General features: G+C 41.6%; 1 protein-coding gene across 1 annotated transcript; it reads left to right on the forward strand.

Annotated features, from left to right (window-relative positions):
* Positions 1–2,001: 2,001 nt before the first annotated feature.
* Positions 2,002–4,432, forward strand: LOC306660604 (cytoskeleton-associated protein 2-like). The gene is given in 3 exon segments (XM_079138960.1): positions 2,002–2,123; positions 2,125–3,004; positions 3,007–4,432. Coding segments are annotated over 3 exon segments (1,890 nt in total). The 5' UTR covers positions 2,002–2,060; the 3' UTR covers positions 3,954–4,432.
* The last annotated feature ends 15,280 nt before the right edge of the window (positions 4,433–19,712 follow it).

Raw genomic sequence — 19,712 nt, forward strand, 5'->3', positions numbered from 1 at the left:
TAGAGAGCAACTGAATTTCTTCCCCTCCTAGCTCCCATGCACCATACCTTCCTGCATGCCAGAAAATGCCCTTCTGGGTCAGCACCTTCCTCCAGGAGATTCTACTGGTCTTGTTAGCTTTTGTAGATCTTCAGGCCTTGGGAGGATCTGCTGTGTTTATCTTTATTCCTACGTCACTCAATTTTCTGTTATTGTAGCTAAATTCCTGAGATGATCAACTTATAAGGAGAAAAGGTTTATTTTGGCTCACCCTCTCAGAGGTTTCAGTTCATGGTCCATTTGCCCCATTGCTTTTGGGCCTGTGGTGAGGTAGCACATCATGGTGGAGAGAGATAGTAGAGAAAAGTCACATACCTCATGGCCAGGAAAAAAAAGAGAGAAATAAGAAGTCCTACTATCCCTTTCAAGAGAACCACCCAGTGACCAGAAGACCTTCCACTCAGCTCTTCCTTTTAAAGGTGGTGGTACCTCCTAATAGCCCATGGGCTGGGGACCAAATCTTTAACACATGGGCTTTGAGGTGACAATTATCTAATCTACAGCAATTCCTCAGTCCTCCTCACCCTTCCATTTCTCCGAAGTCCTTTTTTTACCATACTTCCTCTACCCGCAACTCCCCATCTATCTTTAGCATTAGTTCCTGAGAACCCTCTCTAATCTTTTACTTTAGTCAGTCTTGGTAGTTTTCAAAAGAAACAGAAAAAATTTAAAATGTTTTTTTTCAATGTCCAGCAACATTAAAGGCAGGATGGATGGCATTTGGAATTTGAGGAGTCAGTCATACCTAGATTCAGAACCCAGCTCTGCCCTAGCTGTGTGGCCTTGAGGAAGTTACCTAACCTCTCTTAACCTCAATTTATCCATCTGTCTGGTGGAGTTTTTTTTAAAGGTTAAATATGACATAAATGGAAGGTGGTGAGCTGAGAACCTGGCCTAACAAATGACAGCTTTAAATTGTGATTTAGTTAAATTGTGACAGAAGGAAATAGATAAAGAATATTCTATTTTAGGAGAATTCTCAGATAAGAATGAGTGTTCTGTTCTCCTGGCCAAGTCCTAGTTCAATGAACAAAAAGTTTTATAAGATTCTGAGGGGGAAAATCCACAACACCAAGAAGTAGGTATCAATCAGGAAAAAAAAAAAAATTGCACTAAGCCCTCCTTTTCAACTCAACCCTTGGCTGTTGAATTTCCATTCTTAAAAGGTTTCAAAAATTCTTTTAGCAAGGACACTTGTCTTTGGTGAGTTAAGCAAAAAGAGTCTCTTCTACTGTCAGCCTTCTTGGATCATCCCTGTTCACCTTCCATCTGGGTGAGGCAACCTCCCTCTTTCCTGCCTAAATAATTGACAATGGAATGAATCATCCAATTAGAGTTTTTCATTTCTCAATTGGAGCAATGAGCAATGGGCTTACTCCATTCCATTTTCTAATATTAGAAAGTTGCAAGTAGGCAAAGATTCTAGTCACAAGTTACAATCAGATACAGAGACTTTTGAAGTATAGTTTGTGTTTTCATCTAAACATATAATTTGTTTAAGTGGTCTTGCCTCCCATGTCCTCTAAGTAACAGTTTATTATTGTTTTTCCTTCCCATATGAAGATCAGATTGTAACAGTGGATCAGTCAGGGTCCAACCAATAACTGCCTAGTAACTTGATCAAGAAAGTTTAATATAAAGAATTAATAATCATAGTAAAAGACTGGCATAATGGGCAATAACATAAGATGCAAAGAAATTCTAAAAAAATTTTAGGCATCACTGATAGGAGGAAGAGCCCCTACTATAAGGGCTGACACAGAGGACCCAAGGAAGAAGTTCTCCTTTCATAGGTCTAAGATCCAGACCTTGTGCAAGAGGTCTCATAGGTTAACAAAGAGATTGCTGAGGGGCCACAGGAATGGAACTTACTAGAAATGTCCCCTCTGGGGTGCTGGGAAAAAGTTGTCCTCAAAAAGTACTTCATGGGACCTCATTTCAAAAGCTCATGAGTCTGGAACCTTGCAGCTGCCCCCGAGTCAGAAGGCCCAGTCTGCATACCTAGTAGAGCCCAAAGAGTGATGACATCTGAGGACCAAGTCCAAGAAGAGACAAAAATTCTGAAACTGAAAACAAAAATGGCTATTTAAAGAAAATATCAAAATACTTATAGGGAGCAAAAATAATACACCGGTGGGAAAAAATTATATTCCTTTAAAATCTTCTAATGAATTAACCAATACAACTATGGAAATTGAAACACATGATTTTCAGGATGGCACTCAGACTCTGCAGTTGTCAATTAAAGATGAGCCCCCAAATCAAAATATAACACTAAGCCAGGCATTTCACCTTAAAAACAATAAGAACAATACTAAAAAGAAGCCAATGCCTGCAGAAAAACCAAACCAAACTTCTAACATGCCCAAGAAACCTGTGCTTGGAGCTTATCGTGGCCAAGTTGTTCAGTCTAAGGTTAATTCATTTAGAAAGCCTCTGCAAGTCAAAAATGAGAGTTCTGCAACAACAAAGCAACTTCCAACTACTGTCTCCAAAGCCACGAAGCCTGAACCTATAAACACCACCAGTGTAACAGTGAGAAGCAATGCAGCTTCAAATACAACTGCTACTACTAAATTTGGAAGCACTAAATTTGTGAACACTAAATCTCGGAGCACACAACTTGTGCGACCTCCTATTAGAAATCACTACAACAATACTCAGGACACCATGAAACAAGGCATCAGCCAAACCCCTGTCAGTGTTAAAATCCAAAAAGGGCCTCAAGAAAAAGAATTTTTGCAACCCAAAATGGTTTTATCTAGTGTCAAAACCAGTTCTCAGCCCGTAAAAAGAAACAGGTTGCTATCAAGAAGCACAGCACCTGAAATTGTAGCCAGGCCTGCTTCATCTTCTAATACCAAACTGATACAAAAGTCAAAAACCATTGACCAACGAAGACATACTATAGCAAAATCAACTATTGATAGATCAGCTCAGCCCAAAGAAACTGCAGAAGAGAAAAAAGCTTGTCTGAGTGGAAAACTAGCAAAGGAAAAGTACTGAAAAGGCCCCCTAACTCAGTAGTTACCCCGCCCACGTCTGAAGGACAAAATGAAACACCTATTGGATCTTTTTGGACTACCATGGCAGAAGAAGATGAACAAAGATTATTTACTGAAAAAGTAAACAAGACAATTTCTGAATGCCTGAACCTGATTAATAAAGGATGTCCAAAAGAAGAAATATTGGTTACACTGAATGACTTAATTAAAAATATTCCAGATGCCAAAAAACTTGTTAAATATTGGATATGTCTTGTACGTATTGAACCAATCACAAGTCCTATTGAAAATATTATCTCAATCTATGAGAAGGCCATTCTGGCAGGGGCTCAGCCTATTGAAGAGATGCGACATGTCATTGTGGATATTCTAACAATGAAGAGTCAAGAAAACGTTAATTTGGGAGAAAATATTGAGACTTATGCATCCAAAGAACAAGTTCAAGAAGTCAACACTGAAGACATAGGTGTTAATCTAGAGCCAGAAAAACCAGAAATTGAGAATAAACATCATAGGAATGTGGTATTTAAAGATTATGAAGAAGAGCAAGATGACAAAATGGAAGATCCAACCAATGATGTTAAAACTCCTGATACAGAAACTAGAGCAAGTTGCTTAATTAAATATAATGTATCTACTACACCATACTTGCAAAGTATAAAAAAGAAGATGCAACTTGATGAATCAAATTCTGCATTTAAGGAGCTGAAGTTTCTAACACCAGTGAGACGTTTTCGACGTCTTCAAGAGAAGACTTCTAACTTACCAGATAGGTTAAAAGACCATTATCCTTGTGTGTCTTCACTGGAACAATTATCAGAGCTGGGAGGTAAAACCGATGCTTTTGTATGCCGCCCTAATGCAGCACTGTGCCCTATGTACTCCGAGACTGATACACAAAAGAATTAAAGTTCTAATAAGGAATGAGGGTTTTATTATCATTGGTTTCCTTTGTTCTGTGTGGCTTTCTATTCCCTTAGAAGTCTGTAGTTGGATAGATAAGTATTCATGGCAGTGAGCTTTACTAACATTCATTTTATAGTTGTCCTTCTGTGCATTAGGAAACTAATCCTGCCTTGTCAATCTCAACAGACTGAGTTTTTCTTTGACATAGGTAAAATTTTGTTAGTTTGCTTATTGTGTTCCTTAAGTATAAATAGGTTTTGTCATAATGGTAACTTGTTCACTTTACTAAGTATAAGTACATTAATAATGCATCATCAGGAAATGGGGTGTTCTGCATACAAGTATATTTTTAATGTTGCCATGTTTTAAAACTTTATGATGTACCTCCCTGTCTTTAAGCAGAATACTGCCAATATTTTTGGCTTTATTTAATGTGTATGAAAGTAAAATATTGGAACTGGGAATAGAGCTCAGCGGTATAATGTGTGCATTATACCTGAGTTCAATCCCTAGCACCAAAAAAAAAGGTGAAAAATTTGTAATGTGCAGAGTGACTCCCTTCAAATATAAACACACATAAGATTCAGGTTGCTTTTCCTCCAAATTTGTGTTAGCCAGACTGTAGAATGTTGTACTGTGTTACATCCCTTGAACTGCCTATGGTTCTTCACTATTACTTTTCATTTGTGATAGAGTCTGCCTATGTAGTCTGTTGGCTTCTGTCTTTTCATTGTAACTGAGGTCATAAAAAAGGATAGTTTAACTAAATACCCCATTCCTAACCCCATTTCTAAAGAAGGTACTTTGTATAAGAAAAAAGTGCCACATTTAGTGAATATCAGAAACATTAGTACGAGTTCCCTTTATAGCTGGATTATGTAAAAATTTTAACTTCCATAGCTTCATTTGAGAGTTTATAAATTATATTAGAATGGAGTTCAGGAAGGAAAGTATATTTAAGAAGTGTCATTCCAATACAGATTGCATTTCTGAAATAATACTTACACTTGCTTTCTTCTCTTGAATCATGTCCCCGGAGACATGACAGTTACATGCAGTGAACAGTTTTCTTCTCCCCATACATGAACACCACCAATAAACTTGTTTTCTAAGGCCCTGAACTAATACTTAATATCATTCTACAGTTTCAAATAAGTGAACTATTAAAGAATAGTTGAACTACATGTGTAATATGAATGTGAAGATCACATACTTGGTCTAATGTTCATGCTATTTGCATAATATCTTTGTTTTATTTATTGTCTTCTCATGTTCTAGAGAGTGGAATTTTCATTCTTTTTAAACTGTGTACCTAACATGTATACAATAAAAGTATCTGTATAATAAAAAAAAAAAAAAATAATAATAATAATAATAATAATAAAAAAGCTCATGAGGGGTGTGGAGAAGCCAAGCATGGGAAAGTGCTTAAGGGAAGCCATCTAGAAGCTTCTGGGGAAGCTGCTGGCTGAGTATGCAGAAGAATACATTCACTGAAGGATACTGGAGAAGTCATAGGCTGTAGGCACCTGCTGAGAGAACAATAGAAGTGAGAAGGGTAAGAATGCCTTGAGGGGACACAGGGAAAGTGGTGACTCATCCTTATATGTAAGAAGGGGCTGAGCACGTCAGCATGGGGTGGGGCACACCTCCCATGTGCATCCTGGGGAAGTGGCATACCTCTAAGACCATGCCATCCAGTAAGGTAGCCACTAGGAACATTTCGGCACTTCCATGTAAATGCTGAATAATTAAAATAAAATTTAAAAATCAGTTCCTCAGTTGTACTAGCCACATTCCAAGTACTCAGTTACCACGTGAGACTAGTGGCTACCATGTCGGACAGCCCAGTTCCTGGAGCTGCCCTGCCTGTGACTCTACCCATTGACCTGGGAGCAACAGTGTAATGATGGCCTTGTCTGACCCAGAGGCAATATTGCTGGATTATCAAAATCCTGCGACACATGCAGGAATCCAGACTGTCCTAAGTGCTCAGATGAGAGGACCTGGGCATTCTGAAATCGTCAACTTTGTTGTTCTATTATTGTATAGCATATTAAATTAGGGATTCAATCTATTACGCCTATAATTTCCCACATGTCTTCTATTGTTTTCTATGTCTCCCAAATTGACTACTTTCCCCTGAGTCCTTATTTCACAATCTGCTACTAGGAAAACCCAAAATGAAACATTCTTCATGACTCCTTAGCTTTATAACACACTTCTGAGCATTATCAGTTTTTAGAGAGGAGGTGTACATGCAGCAGTTCCCAATTATTTGACAGATAATGCACCACTTTTTGACACTCCTGTCTCAGCAACCAGAACAGTTTTCCATGAAGCCCAGCTCAGGAAATGCTGGTTTGAATTATAAACGAAAATGGGCTCCAAGCTCAAAACCCTTGAGAGGAATGAGCATCTTTGAACCTCAGCTTAAAGACACCAAATCCAAGGGGTTGCTGAGTCCTTTGGCCTTAAAAGATGAGAAGTTCTCTGAAATCAGAATGGACATAGAATTCTTTCCCTTGCCTCATTCAAAGCCATAATGCATTCCCAATAGGAACTCTGTAGAAAATTCTGCTTTAGGACATCATAATACTTGTTTTAATCATCTTTTTTTCTGCCGTGTCTAAAAGATCTGACAAGAACAATTTTAGAGGAGGAAAATTTTGTTTGGGGGCTCACGGTTTCAGAGGTCTCAGTCCATGGACAATGGATTCCATTTCTCCAGGCTCAAGATGAGACAGAACTTCATGGCACAAGAGGGTGGTGGAGGAAAGCAGCTCACATGATGATCAGAAAGAAGCAGAGAAAGTCTCCACTTATCATATACAAATATAACCCCAAAACCATTCTCCCAATGACCCACCTCCTCCACCCACCCTACCTGCCTTCAACTACCATTCAATTAATCCCATGGGGGATTAATGCACTGATTGGGTTAAGACTCTCACAACCCAATCACTTCTCCTCTGAACATACTTGCACTGTCTCACACATGAGCTTTTGGGGGACACCTCACATCCAAAGTATCATAGTACTGGGAGTCCAAGAAAGGCAAACACAGGATTAAGGGCACAGGAGGCCAGCCTTCTGCAGAGAGATTCAAGGTTAGGACTTGTAGTGTTGGGCAAACAGTCAAAATAGTAACAAGCTAGAAAATATCTAAACAATAGCAAAAATTAAATAAACGTCTATTCTTCATATTTCAAAATTTAGGCTTAAAGGACAGCTCTTAATGCAGGAAAGAAATAAGCCAAAGATAAAATAAAACAATTGCTACTATATACAAAGAGCAATTGTACAACAGTTATTATGGAATCATCTTTCAGTTTCTACCACAAGAATTAAAAGATGAATATAAAATAGAGTCCAACAAAAGGTCACGTAAACTTGTGGTAGCCAGAATCAATACAGAATCAAAGTCACATAGTGCAAGCACTGGAGTCGGACACATCTGAATGGCATTCTTGCTGAGTGACCTGGGACAGACTCCTCTACACTTCAGCTTCCTTGAATATAAGCGAAGGTAAAAGTATGTACTTGCAGGGTGGTGACAAGAAAGAAAACTAAAGTATTTGAAAGGCCCAGAATAACATCTCAATAAGAGAGTGTCCATAAGAAGTCACTAAACCATCTAGTATGTCTTGGTTATATTATTCCCATAATATGTTGTGACCAACTGCAGAAAAACAACTAAACTCCTCATCTAGATATCACTGTTAAGGGCAGGAGCCAGGGGTGGATGGATGAGGGGTGGGTCTGGAGGCACCTGGAACACACCAAAGCCCACCCGTTCCCTGCAGCTCCCAGAGAAGACTTACTGGAGGAGACCAGTTCACTGCTGCTTTTCTTGGATCACAAGTGGTTTTAATCTTTTATTAGTACCCAGAAATATCTCTAGATCCCTAGAAATTAAACCAACACCTGTCTCCCAGTCTACAGGAACATTCCTGAGCAACTCCACCACTTTTCCCCCAAAACTCTTGACCTCACACTTCTTCTTCTAGCTGTCTCCCAATTTCTCCACTCTCTTTTAAGCAATATTCTTTTTTATTTATTTATTTTTATTGTAAACAAATGGGATACATGTTGTTTCTGATTGCACATGGAGTAACAGCATACCATTTGCATAATCATACACTTACATAGGGTAATGATATTTGATTCATTCTGTTATTTTTTCCTTCCCCCCACCCCTCCCACCCTTCTTTTCCCTCTATACAGTCCCTCCTTCCTCCATTCTTGTCTCCCTCCCACCCCCCATTAAGTGTCATTATCCGCTTATCAGTGAGATCATTGCCTTTTGGATTTTTGAGATTGGCTTATCTCACTTAGCATGATACTCTCCAATTTCATCCATTTGCCTGCAAATGCCACAATTTTATCATTCTTCATAGCTGAGTAATATTCCATTGTATATATATATATATATATATATATATATATATATATCACAGTTTCTTTATCCACTCATCAATCAAAGGACATCTAGGTTGGTTCCACAGTCTGGCTATTGTGAATTGAGCAGCTATGAACATTGATGTAGCTGTATCTCTGTGGTATGCTGATTTTAAGTCCTTTGGGTATAGGCCAAGGAGTGGGATAGCTGGGTCAAATGGTGGGTCCATTCCAAGTTTTCTAAGGAGTCTCCACACTGCTTTCCAGAGTGGCTGTACTAATTTGCAGCCCCACTAGCAATGTATGAGTATATCTTTTTCCCCACATCCTCTCCAACACCTATTGTTGCTTGTGTTCTTGATAATCGCCATTCTAATTGGGGCAAGATGGAATCTTAGGGTAGTTTTGATTTGCATTTCTCTTATTACTAGAGATGTTGAACATTTCTTCATATATCTGTTGATTGCTTGTACATCTTCTTCTGTGAAGTGTCTGTTCATTTCCTTAGCCCATTTGTTGATTGGGTTATTTGTATTCTTCGTGTAGAGTTTTCTGAGTTCTTTATATATTCTGGAAGTTAGCGCTCTATCTGAAGTATGAGTGGCAAAGATATTCTCCCACTCTGTAGACTCTCTCTTCGCATTGCTGATAGTTTCCTTTGCTGAGAGAAAGCTTTTTAGTTTGAATCTATCCCAGTTATTGATTCTTGCTTTTATTTCTTGTGCTATGGGAGTCCTGTTAAGGAAGTCTGCTGCTAAGCCAACAAGGTGAAGATTCGGACCTACTTTTTCTTCTATAAGATGCAGGGTCTCTGGTCTGATTTCGAGGTCCTTGATCCATGAGAATTGATTTTTGTGCAGGTTGAGAGATAGGGGTTTAGCTTCACTCTGTTGCATATGGACTTCCAGTTTTCCCAGCACCATTTGTTGAAGAGGCTATCATTTCTCCATTGCATATTTTTGGCACCTTTGTCTAGTATGAGAAAATTGTATTTATTTGGTTTGTGTCCATGTCCTCTATTCTGTACCATTGATCTACCTGTCTATTTTGGTGCCAATACCATGCCATTTTTGTTACTATTGCTTTGTAGTATAGTTGAAGTTGTGGTATTACGATACCCCCTGCTTCACTCTTCCTGCTAAGGATTGCTTTAGCTATTCTGGGTTTCTTATTCTTCCAGATGAATTTCATGATTGTCTTTTAAGCAATATTCTTTACAAGAATAATTCACACTTTCTCTAATTCTCCCATTCTCTCTCAAGACCCTTGCAATCAGACCTGCCTCCAGTGGCTGCCAAATCCCACATTCACATCTCGGTTCCCATGCCCTGCTTGACCTACCACAATGTTTGGCAGAGGGTCCTCCTCTCTTTGCAATGCCTGCTCACCTCACTCAGGACAGGGTGCTCTCTGCTCCTCCCTCATCAACCCCTCCTCAATCCCAGCTGCCCCCAGCTCAGGGTTCCATTGGGGCTTCTCCTCTTCCATACCTGTCCCCCTCTCGAGCTGACCTCAACCGTGACTTTCTATACTATCTATAAGCTGTCAAGTATCCAAGTTGATTCTCCAGTGAGGACACTCCTGAAAATCACCAAAATCTCTCTCTTTTCCTATCTAGGCACTGCTTCCTTTAATCAGAGACAAAATTCTTCCAGTGGGTCAGTTCCTCCTTTGGTTCAGGGTGGACATTGACAGCAGTTGCACATAGATCCATTTGTAAGCTGATCTGTTACTTCTAGAAAGTCTTTTCTTGTCTCCATGTTTGTCTAACCAATTCCATGGTCCATTCCACTTTCACTTGCCACAGGCCCCTGGGCATTTCTTAGGCTGCCCCAGCTCAGGATCTTCATCTACACCATGGTTCAGCAACAGTTCACCTACATGCCTACTACACAGTTTTATGAAGGACAATTAAACATCTCCATATAATAGAACACAATATTAAAAAATAATGCGGGGCTGGGGCTGGGGCTCTGGTAGGCACTGGTTTCGATCCTCAGCATGACATAATATTTAATAAAGATATTGCGTCCACACACAACTAAAAAATACTTTAAAAAATAATAATGCGAAGTCACAATTTTGAAAAAATAGTGAGACATAAGTTCAGAAAAAAACATACTTTAAACTTATTTTAATTGTACAAACTTATGAGATATAGTGTGATAATTTAGTACGGGAAGATAGTGTGTAATGATCAAGTTGGAGTAGTTAACAAGAAAGCACACATTTTTTTAAAATCCTCCATGTGTGTAGTATAATCCAAGATTTTGGGGGGGCAGAGAGGTGGGAGGACGAACCGGGGATTGAACTCAGGACAGTCAACCACTGACCCACCTCCCCAGGCCTATTTTGTATGTATTTAGAGACAGGGTCTCACTAAGTTGCTTAGCACCTGGCCAATATTGTTCTGTCCACGGTGTAGGTGGACTGAGGGCTGGTTAGGGACCTACAGTAGAAGTCTAGTAAAGAAATAATAAAAGCCTGAAGATAATGACATTAAAGATAGGATGGATGTCAGATTTTCTTAAAAGTTTGAACTTAAAAGACCAAGAGGATGAAGGTGAGATTTAAGAAAAAAAAAAAGATACAAATATTTCCAGCTTGGGCACCTGGGGAAATGATGGTGTGGGATAAAATTGGAAACACTGAAGGAGAGAGAGCAGATGGGAGGGATGATTAATGGGCCTTTGCAGTCGTGGGTTCTTTTTGCTTCAGAAACTTGTGACCTCTGTCTAGCTCACAGGCAAAGGAGGCCAAAAAACAACCACGAGAATAATAAACTGCACCAGGATAATCAGGAACAGATCGCCTATGCTGCTGCCCTCCCTCTGCTAGACGAGGATACAAACAACTGACTGGCCGGGAAGAGGCTCTGAGCTCGCCAGAGGCCGGCACTGTGATGAAGACAAGGCCTCCCGAGCCAGACTGGAGCTGTGCAGGCGCTTGGCCAAACCAACGGGCAGCACACGTCGGAGGAGTAAATGAAATAAGGAGAGCAGCAAGCTCACTGGGCGCAGCGCGCGGTAGACGTGAAGCGGCCCCGCGTGGTAGAGAGATGGGAAACCTTCAACCAGAGGCCAACACAGGAATCGCCTCCAGAGAGAGTAGCTGAGTTAGTGATGTCAGCGCGGCTCTCGGGCAGTGGATGTCCCTGTTCGGCACCTCGGCTGTCTGTCTCATCGTGCTTGCTGTCTCCCAGAACCATCCCAGTCACCGTTTCCAGGCTGAGGATTATGTGTGCTGTTGAAAGACGCGGAAGGCCCATTCTGGCCCATTTGTTTATTCTACCAATGTTTTCAACTCTCACCAAGGGCCATCCAGTGTAGATCCAAACCAAGAGGCTAGCACGGCCCACAGAGGACTTTCAGGCTGGTTATCAGAACTGTGAATGACTTATACAGCACTTGACAAGCACCGTCCCATGTATGTGACCCTTTGTCAGTGCCTTACACGTATTGACCCATTTAATCCTCACAAGAACCCACGGAGGTAAGTGCTTCATTCTTCGTTGTTATCATCCCCTTCTTAAGATGAGGAAATGGAGGCACTAGAAGTTAAGTACTGTTATGGTTTGGACATGAGGTGGCCCCCAAAAGCTCACATGTGAGACAATACAAGAAAGTGCAGAGGAGAATCAATTGGGTTGTGAGAGTCTTAACCCAATCAGTGAATTAATCCCCTGATAGGGATTGACTGAGTGGTAACTGAAGTGGTAGGGTGAGGCTGGAGGAGGTGGACACTGGGGACATGGCTTTGGGGTATATATTTGTACCTGGTGAGTGAAGACCTTTTTCTCTGCTTCCTGATCAACACATGAGCTGCTTCCCTCTGCCACTCTTCCTCCATGATGTTCTACCCCAAATAATGAAGCCAGTCTTTTATGGACTAAGACCTCTGAAGCTGTGAGCCCTCAAATAAACTTTTCCTCCTCTACAGTTGTTCTGGTTGGGCCCTTTGAGTCACAGCAGCGGAAAAACTGACTAAAACAAGTACCTTGCCCAAGGCTACACACAGAGTAAAGACAGAGCCAGGATTTTAAACTAGGCAGCCCCCTATGTGGTATAAGCTGAACTATCTAATCTATAGAAATGCACGGTATTGGGTAGTAGAAGTGGTTCATGCTACCACAAGAGAGGGAGGCCTGGAGCAGGTCTTGCCAGGAGTTCCAAGCAAAGGGAATTTGTGATGCGAGGAACAAGACAAGGAACTGGAGGAAGTGGGTTCAGAGTGGCTAGAAGAGGGGTCTGGGGTGTGCAAAATGGCATAAGGGGCAAAGTTGGAAATGTGGGCATGTGTCTCAGGCCTTTTAACTTATTAGGAAAATACATAAAAAATATTTTTCTGGGCCACTACCTGGTTCAGTCAGATCAGCATTTGAAGTCATCAACATGACAGAGATGAATGCAAGGATATTGTCTCCTACTTGCTCATAACTGCTTTGGTGAAAGGGTTCCTCGTTTGCCTTAAAGCACGCATAGCTGTTTAATGGGATGACATAAAGTATGGCTTCCACCATTAAGCTGCAACACCAATCAGAAGTGACCCTTCATGCCACAGGATGGCCGCGGCTCTGTTCTGGTTAAACACAGCATCAGAGTGGAGCACAGTCAGGTTCGGAGAGCAAAGCTGTGATATAAAGCAAATGAGAAACTACGCCAGGGACACGGACAATGAGCAGAGCAAGCAGCCTCCATAGCACTGCACATGATCAATAAGAGACTGAGGGAAAAGCCAAGGCAAGCGCCACTGCAGAGGCAGACAATTTGTGTTCCTGACTCTGGCAAATCACACCCTGCATAGAGTGGTATAGGGAAAGGAGGAGGAGATGTGAGACAATCTGAGAACTCAGACATCCCAGGAGGAATCCAGACAAGATAGGATAATCTTTGGACCACTCAGGTGAAATCTTTCACTGGTTCCTTAGAAAAAAAATGGACATTTAGATCTACATCCACTTACACTTTTCTCAGTCCACCACAGCTCAGAGCAATTCCCAGAGCAGGAAATTCAAGCCGAACCCTCAACTCACTTAACCAGAGGCATCAGAGAATCCAAACCCAGGAAAGGTCTCTCTTAGGAGCATCATGAGCTCCCTCCAGGTCCAGTGCCTTCCAGATCTGAGGGGTGGGACTGGGTCCTCTATCTGGGAAGGACAGATGCCCCCCTCAGCCTGAATGCTCTTGGACTGGAGAACCAGTGAAAACACAGGCCTGGGGACAGCTTGGGTACTCATGACAACCTTGTCTTTCCTGCTGCTTTAACCACACCAGCTCCTGCAGACTCTGTCCTTAGACCTTTGAAAATGAAAAAGATGAGCACAAGTTTCAACTAATTCACCTCTGTTGGGGTGGCAGCCATTCCTGTCCTTCAGAGCCCCAGAGATAACTCGTTCTCCAAGGCACTGAGATGGGAAGAGCCAAAATACCGGCTTTCACCTCTGATAAAATGGTCCACCACACTTATTTCTATACATGTCAGGTGCATTCTCTTTCCACGGTGTGAGCACAGATGCTTTGTTTTGTTGACTTCATGATTTGCCAAAGGGCAGAACCCCTTCAGGAACAGATCAACACAGATACAGGGATGAGGGGGCCCCTCATAACTAGTTCAGCTATAATTTTGATGTCCAGGCCTCACACGAGCAGTCCTAGACAAAACACTGCCTGCTGTGTGTAGTTATCCAGCCTAATCCAGGTACACAGAAAAAAACAAGACAGGCCATCAGTGAAATGAAACACAGATGAGCCATGTAGATGAGCCACGCAGCTCTGCCAACAGGCAAACCTGGGACCGAGTCCAGAAATTGCCCACCACCCCACTTTGTCCCCTTCGAGGACTTACTTCCTGGAATCCTATACAGGGAGGGACTGATGGAGTTTGTGGTGTGACTGGTGCCTGGTATCCAAGGAGTCAGCTTTGAGATTCATCTCGTGGCTTGAAACATTCACCTTCCAGAGGTCACAATATATTACTTGCTTGTCCCATACCTAGGATGCAGCCTCTCCCCTGCTCAAATGTGCACCTGAGTGGTGATGGATGCAGGGGACAGTCAAGAAACGTAGTTTCCTCATTTGCTGCCAGGTTTAGTTTCACAGAAGCTGGGCACTGTCTCCAGCCTTGAGCCACTAATTACCATTGAAGTCACAGCTACACCAATGCACGTGACTTCCCGCAATTTAAATCTCAATTGCCAATTGTAAAAATGTACAAAATTCAAAACTTTTAAGTATGCAGACTCCAGGATACATTTGGTTTTGAGTTTACCCCCAGATTATGCTTAAGCAGTTATTTCTTTTTAATTTTTGTGATGAAGACAGTGTCTTTCCTACAAAAAGAGTACACCTGAATGTTGAGGCAAAGTAGGTCTTCCTGGGAATGACGACTGGGAAAACATATTTCAGGCTCTATTATATATTTATCTCTTTTCAACAGACTCCTGAGAAAACCTAAGAACAAGATGCTGAGATTAGGGCTCTGTTTCTTTCTTTGTTGGGTAAGTATGGTAGTCTCAGAAAATGAAAACTATTACTAGATTAGAAGTATCTCTAATTTAAAACCGAACATAAAGGTGCAGGATTGCTAATAGGATCAGCATCTCTGTGGAAACAGTCTGCTAATTTTGACAGAAGGAGTAGGAATAAAAGTAGTCCTTCCTACTTCTGCAGTTCCCTTTGGGCATCATCTCGGTTTGCATATACATGAAGGACACCTGCGTGTGCTCCTGTGAAGACACTAGACACTCTTACCTCTCTCTTTTAATCAGATCCCTCCTTTGCAACTGGCTGCCATGGCAGCAGGGAGACAGATGCTCAGCTCATTTGACCTTCCTGTCTAGAGGACTCTTGAAGAGGCTCCAAGTGACTTGCAGAGAACAGAGCATGTCTGAAACGCACCTGTGCCCCACATCAGCAAAAGCCTCCGTTCAGCTCAGAGCAATGGCAAGTAGACTCCACCAGCTCCGCCCCATCCTTGAAAGGGCACTGTGAGCAAGGAGCTGGGAAGGAGCTCAGCCCTCAGCTCAGGTCCTGTCCTGCAGCCCACCCCAGGGAAATCCCTTCTGCTTTCTCCCTCCTCCAGTGGACATCCGGGCTTTGTATTAACATGGAGGTTTGTCAGACATGAGAAATGGGAGCTTTAAAGTGAAGCCTTATGACAAGAAAGAGCGGTTTTGAACAGCCCAAATAATCTCTACAGAACATCAGGAAGCATCCAGAATGAACTCCCACTGACCAAAAACTAAGGAAATTTACTCACTGTATTCTTGGAGATTTGTAATTCGCCCAGACAAGGCTGAGTCTACTTGAAGTAAAGATGCACTCCACATTCCCCAACACAGGAAGAGCCAGCTTCATGAGCATGTGACTGCGTATTCATCCAGGTCATTATGGCCCTTTAAGGAGTCCTATAGACAGGAAAGTAAATTGGGAAGGGGCCCCATGCTTAGAAGAGCCCACACTTGAGTTAATGCTTTGTGGTCACAGTCCTGAAATTCTTCATAAATATTTTTTTGTTCTAATTAGTTATACATGACAGAAGAATGCATTTCAATTCATCGTACACAAAGGGAGCACAACTTTTCATTTCTCTGGTTGTACATGATACAGAGTCAACCATTCCTGCAATCACACATGTATATAGGGTAAAATGTCCTTCTCATTCCACCATCTTTCCCACCCTCACCCCTCTGCCCATTCTAAAGTTCCTCTGTTCTTCCTTTGCCCACCCCCCATTATGGATCAGCATCCACATATCAGAGAAAACATTTGGCCTTCCATTTTGGGGGATTGACTTGTTTCACTCAGCATGGTATTCTCCAACTCCATCCATTTATCTGCAAACTCTGTAATTTCATTCTTCTTTAAGGCTGATTAATATTCCATTGTGTATACATACCACATTTTCTTTATCCATTCATCTATTGAAGGGCATCTAGGTTGGTTCCACAGTTTAGCTATGGTGAATTGAGCTGCTATAAACATTGATGTGGCTGCATCACTGTGATATGCTGATTTTAAGTCCTTTGGATATAGACTGAGGAGTGGGATAGCTGGTTCAAATGGTGGTTCCATTCCATGTTTTCTGAGGAATCTCCATGCTGCTTTCCATAATGGTTGCACCAATTTGCATTTCCACCAGCTCTGTATGAGTATACCTTTCCCCCCACATCTGCATCAACACTTACTATTGCTTGTATACTTGACGATTGCCATTCTGACTGGAGTGAGATGACATCTTAGAGTAGTTTTGATTTGCATTTCTGTAGTTGTGGAGATGATGGACATTTTTTCATATGTTTGTTGATCGATTGTGTAAATTTTTAACAAGAGGGTCCATCAAGTCTGTAGCCTTTCCTAGCACAGGGTTCTCCCCCGCTGGCAACACTGCTAAGCAACCACACTTGAGGACACACTTGGGGAAGGACTGACTGAGAACTGAAGTCAGGGAAACTCCCAGGTAGGATATATTACCTCTCCTGTGGCTGTCTGCCCGTAAAATTTCCTTTCTGACTGTCTGAATTTTTCACTTCACTTTGTTAAATAGCCTGAAATGCTTTTTATATTGGGGGAAAATGGTAACGAATGTAAAGAGAGTGGAGAAAAATTCTGTTTTCTAAGAAATTGCATCATAAACACACCAGTATAGTCGTCATCTGACAATGGTGTAAAATTATTTATCTCCCACTTCCCTCTGACTCCTGACCGAGATCAGCTGCCCTGTTTTCAGTGCGTGGGCAGAAGAAAGTGGGACAGGTGGCTTGGAGTACAGGTCCCCATGAGATGTGCCACAGTGGCAGCCTCTGGGCCACGGAGGTTGGGGATTGAGGAGAGGGGTCCCAGAAGCTGAGCAGGCATGCAGAAAAGGAGGCAGGGTGTTGATGATGGATTTTGCCTCTTTCAGAAGTTTGCTTGGGACCTGTGGGCATCCAAGAAAATTTAAGTCCCTTTTTGCTTCATTGCACCAATACACAGTGAAATACAGAATCAGTTAACATCATTAAGGTAGCTACATTATGTTTCAATGACATTTACAAACAAGCCTAGGACTGGGCATAGATAGCAGGTGTTCTAAGGGAATATGCCCTTAAAATACAAGCTGTTGATTTACAAAGTAATTTTCAGGCCATCCATATATTCTGAATCCTATTTTCCTGAAATATAAGCAAAGCAAATACCAAGAAGTACATTCCCTCGAATAAGTTGTTTACACATGCCTTACTGCTTTCCTCAGTGTTACGGTTTGGACTGTAAATGTTCCCCAAATCGCATGTGCTGAGGCTTGGATGGGAGATGATGGAAACTTTAGGAGGTGGGTCCTATATTGAGGGCAGTAAGTCATAGAGGCCATGCCCTTGAAGGGTATATTGGGACTCTAGCCTCTCTCCCTCTCTCTCATTACTTTTCAGCTGCCATAAGGCCAGCAGCTTTGCTCCATCACACACTTCCCACCATGTTGTTCTGCCTCACCACAGGCCCACAGCAATGGGGTCAAGCCACCATGGGCTGAAACCTCAAACTGCACCAAAATGAATCTTTCCCCCGCGTAAGTTTAATTTCTCAGGTATTTTGTTACAGTGATGCAAAGCTGACTAACACACTTAGATATATTCAGTGAGTAAAACTAACAAAACAACAACTTTAGCATTTGTCATGAATTTTGACAATGTGAATGATTAGCTATTTTAACTAAGAATGTAATGGTCACTTTTCTTCCAGAAACTTTAAGTTCCTAATTCATCTTTATGTGAAACAAAAGACAGATGAATTTCTGTATTTCCATGGAAACCAGCAGGATGACCTGACTTCCTGATAGAAGGATATATGAGTCACTGGTGGGGCCCACTCCCAGCCAAATACTTCTCTCTCTGCTGACTCAGTTTTCCACAATCACCAAACACAGGCCTGTGTGACCCACAAAAGCGCTTTCTCCCCAGACCAACTTTCAGTCCCTGAAAGTACAAAGCACCTATAAACCACTTTAAATGCATTTTTTCTTTGAAATCTGTGCTAACCACCCCCTTTTACAGATGAGGAAACTGAGGTTTGGTGAAGCAAGTTAAAGCCCTACGGGCCATAAGCTCTCCCCTGACTATCGTGCCACCTGGGGCAACAGGCAGAGTGGCAGAGGGTGTTGAGGGAATGTAGAAATGGAAACAATACTGAATGGTTGCTCCCTGCTTTGTAAGTTATCTCAGAGTCAGACTAGGTACCAGCCACCAACTTCACCAACAAAGATGTTCTCCAGCTCAGACCCCCGCCTGTATATTACCTAAACAGCGTGGGCTCTGCCTCCCTTACTGCCCACCCTGCAATCCGTCATTGATCTCCACCCAAGATCACCCATCTTTTCATGAGTGTAGCAGGCAGTAAGGGGCTAGATAAGAGATGGCAGAACTCACAGGACCAGCAGCTTTTATTAGCACTGTGGAAGTTAAGTGGCGTGCAGCCACAAGCAAAGAAGGCGAGAGAGGGGCCTTTCGTTTTCACAGCTTTCTGGTCTCTTTGTTATTTTGCATATGCCCCAATAGCTGACATGATTTCCCAAAATACCCCCTTGATTCGTTTCTTATGAACATTTACATGCTATTTATTCCATTGTCCTTTTCATTGTAATAAATCACAAATTTTTTATTTGTTCAAATTAGTTAAACCTGACAGCAGAGTGCATTTATGCATTTTGATAAATCATACATAAATGGAGTGTAACCTCTCATTTTTCTGATTATACATACTCTAGGATCACATTGGTCATGCAGCCATATATGTACATGAGGTAATAATGTGTTTCACTCTACTATCCTTCCTGCCCCCAGACCCCCTCCCCTCCCTTTACTCACCTCTACCTAATCTAAAGTAACTCTATTCTTCCCTAGCGCCCCTCCACCTTATTGTGAATTAGCATCTGCATATCAGAGAAAACATTCAGCCTTTGGTTTTTTGGGTTTGGCTTATTTCACTTAGCATGATTCTCTCTAATTCCATCCATATTATGGCAAATGCCATAATTTCATTCTTCTTTAAAACTGAGGAATATTCCATCATATATACATATCACATTTTTTTATCCATTCATCTGTCAAAGGACACCTAGGTTGGTTCCATAGTTTAGCTATTGTGAATTGAGCTGCAATAAACATCAATGTGGCTGTATCACTGTAGTATGCTGATTTTAAGTTCTTTGGGTATAAACCAAGAATGGGATAGCTGGGTCATATGGTGGTTCCACTCCAAGTTTTCTGAGGAATCTCCATACTGCTTTCCATAATGGTTACACCATTATTTATTTTTTGTTTCTTTTTTGGTGTTAAGTTTTTTGAGTTCTTTATATATCCTAGAGATGCATGGCATTCTTGATTGAGTG

This window comes from Sciurus vulgaris (assembly GCF_902686455.1).
Source record: "Sciurus vulgaris genome assembly, chromosome: 4".
Taxonomy (NCBI): domain Eukaryota; kingdom Metazoa; phylum Chordata; class Mammalia; order Rodentia; family Sciuridae; genus Sciurus; species Sciurus vulgaris.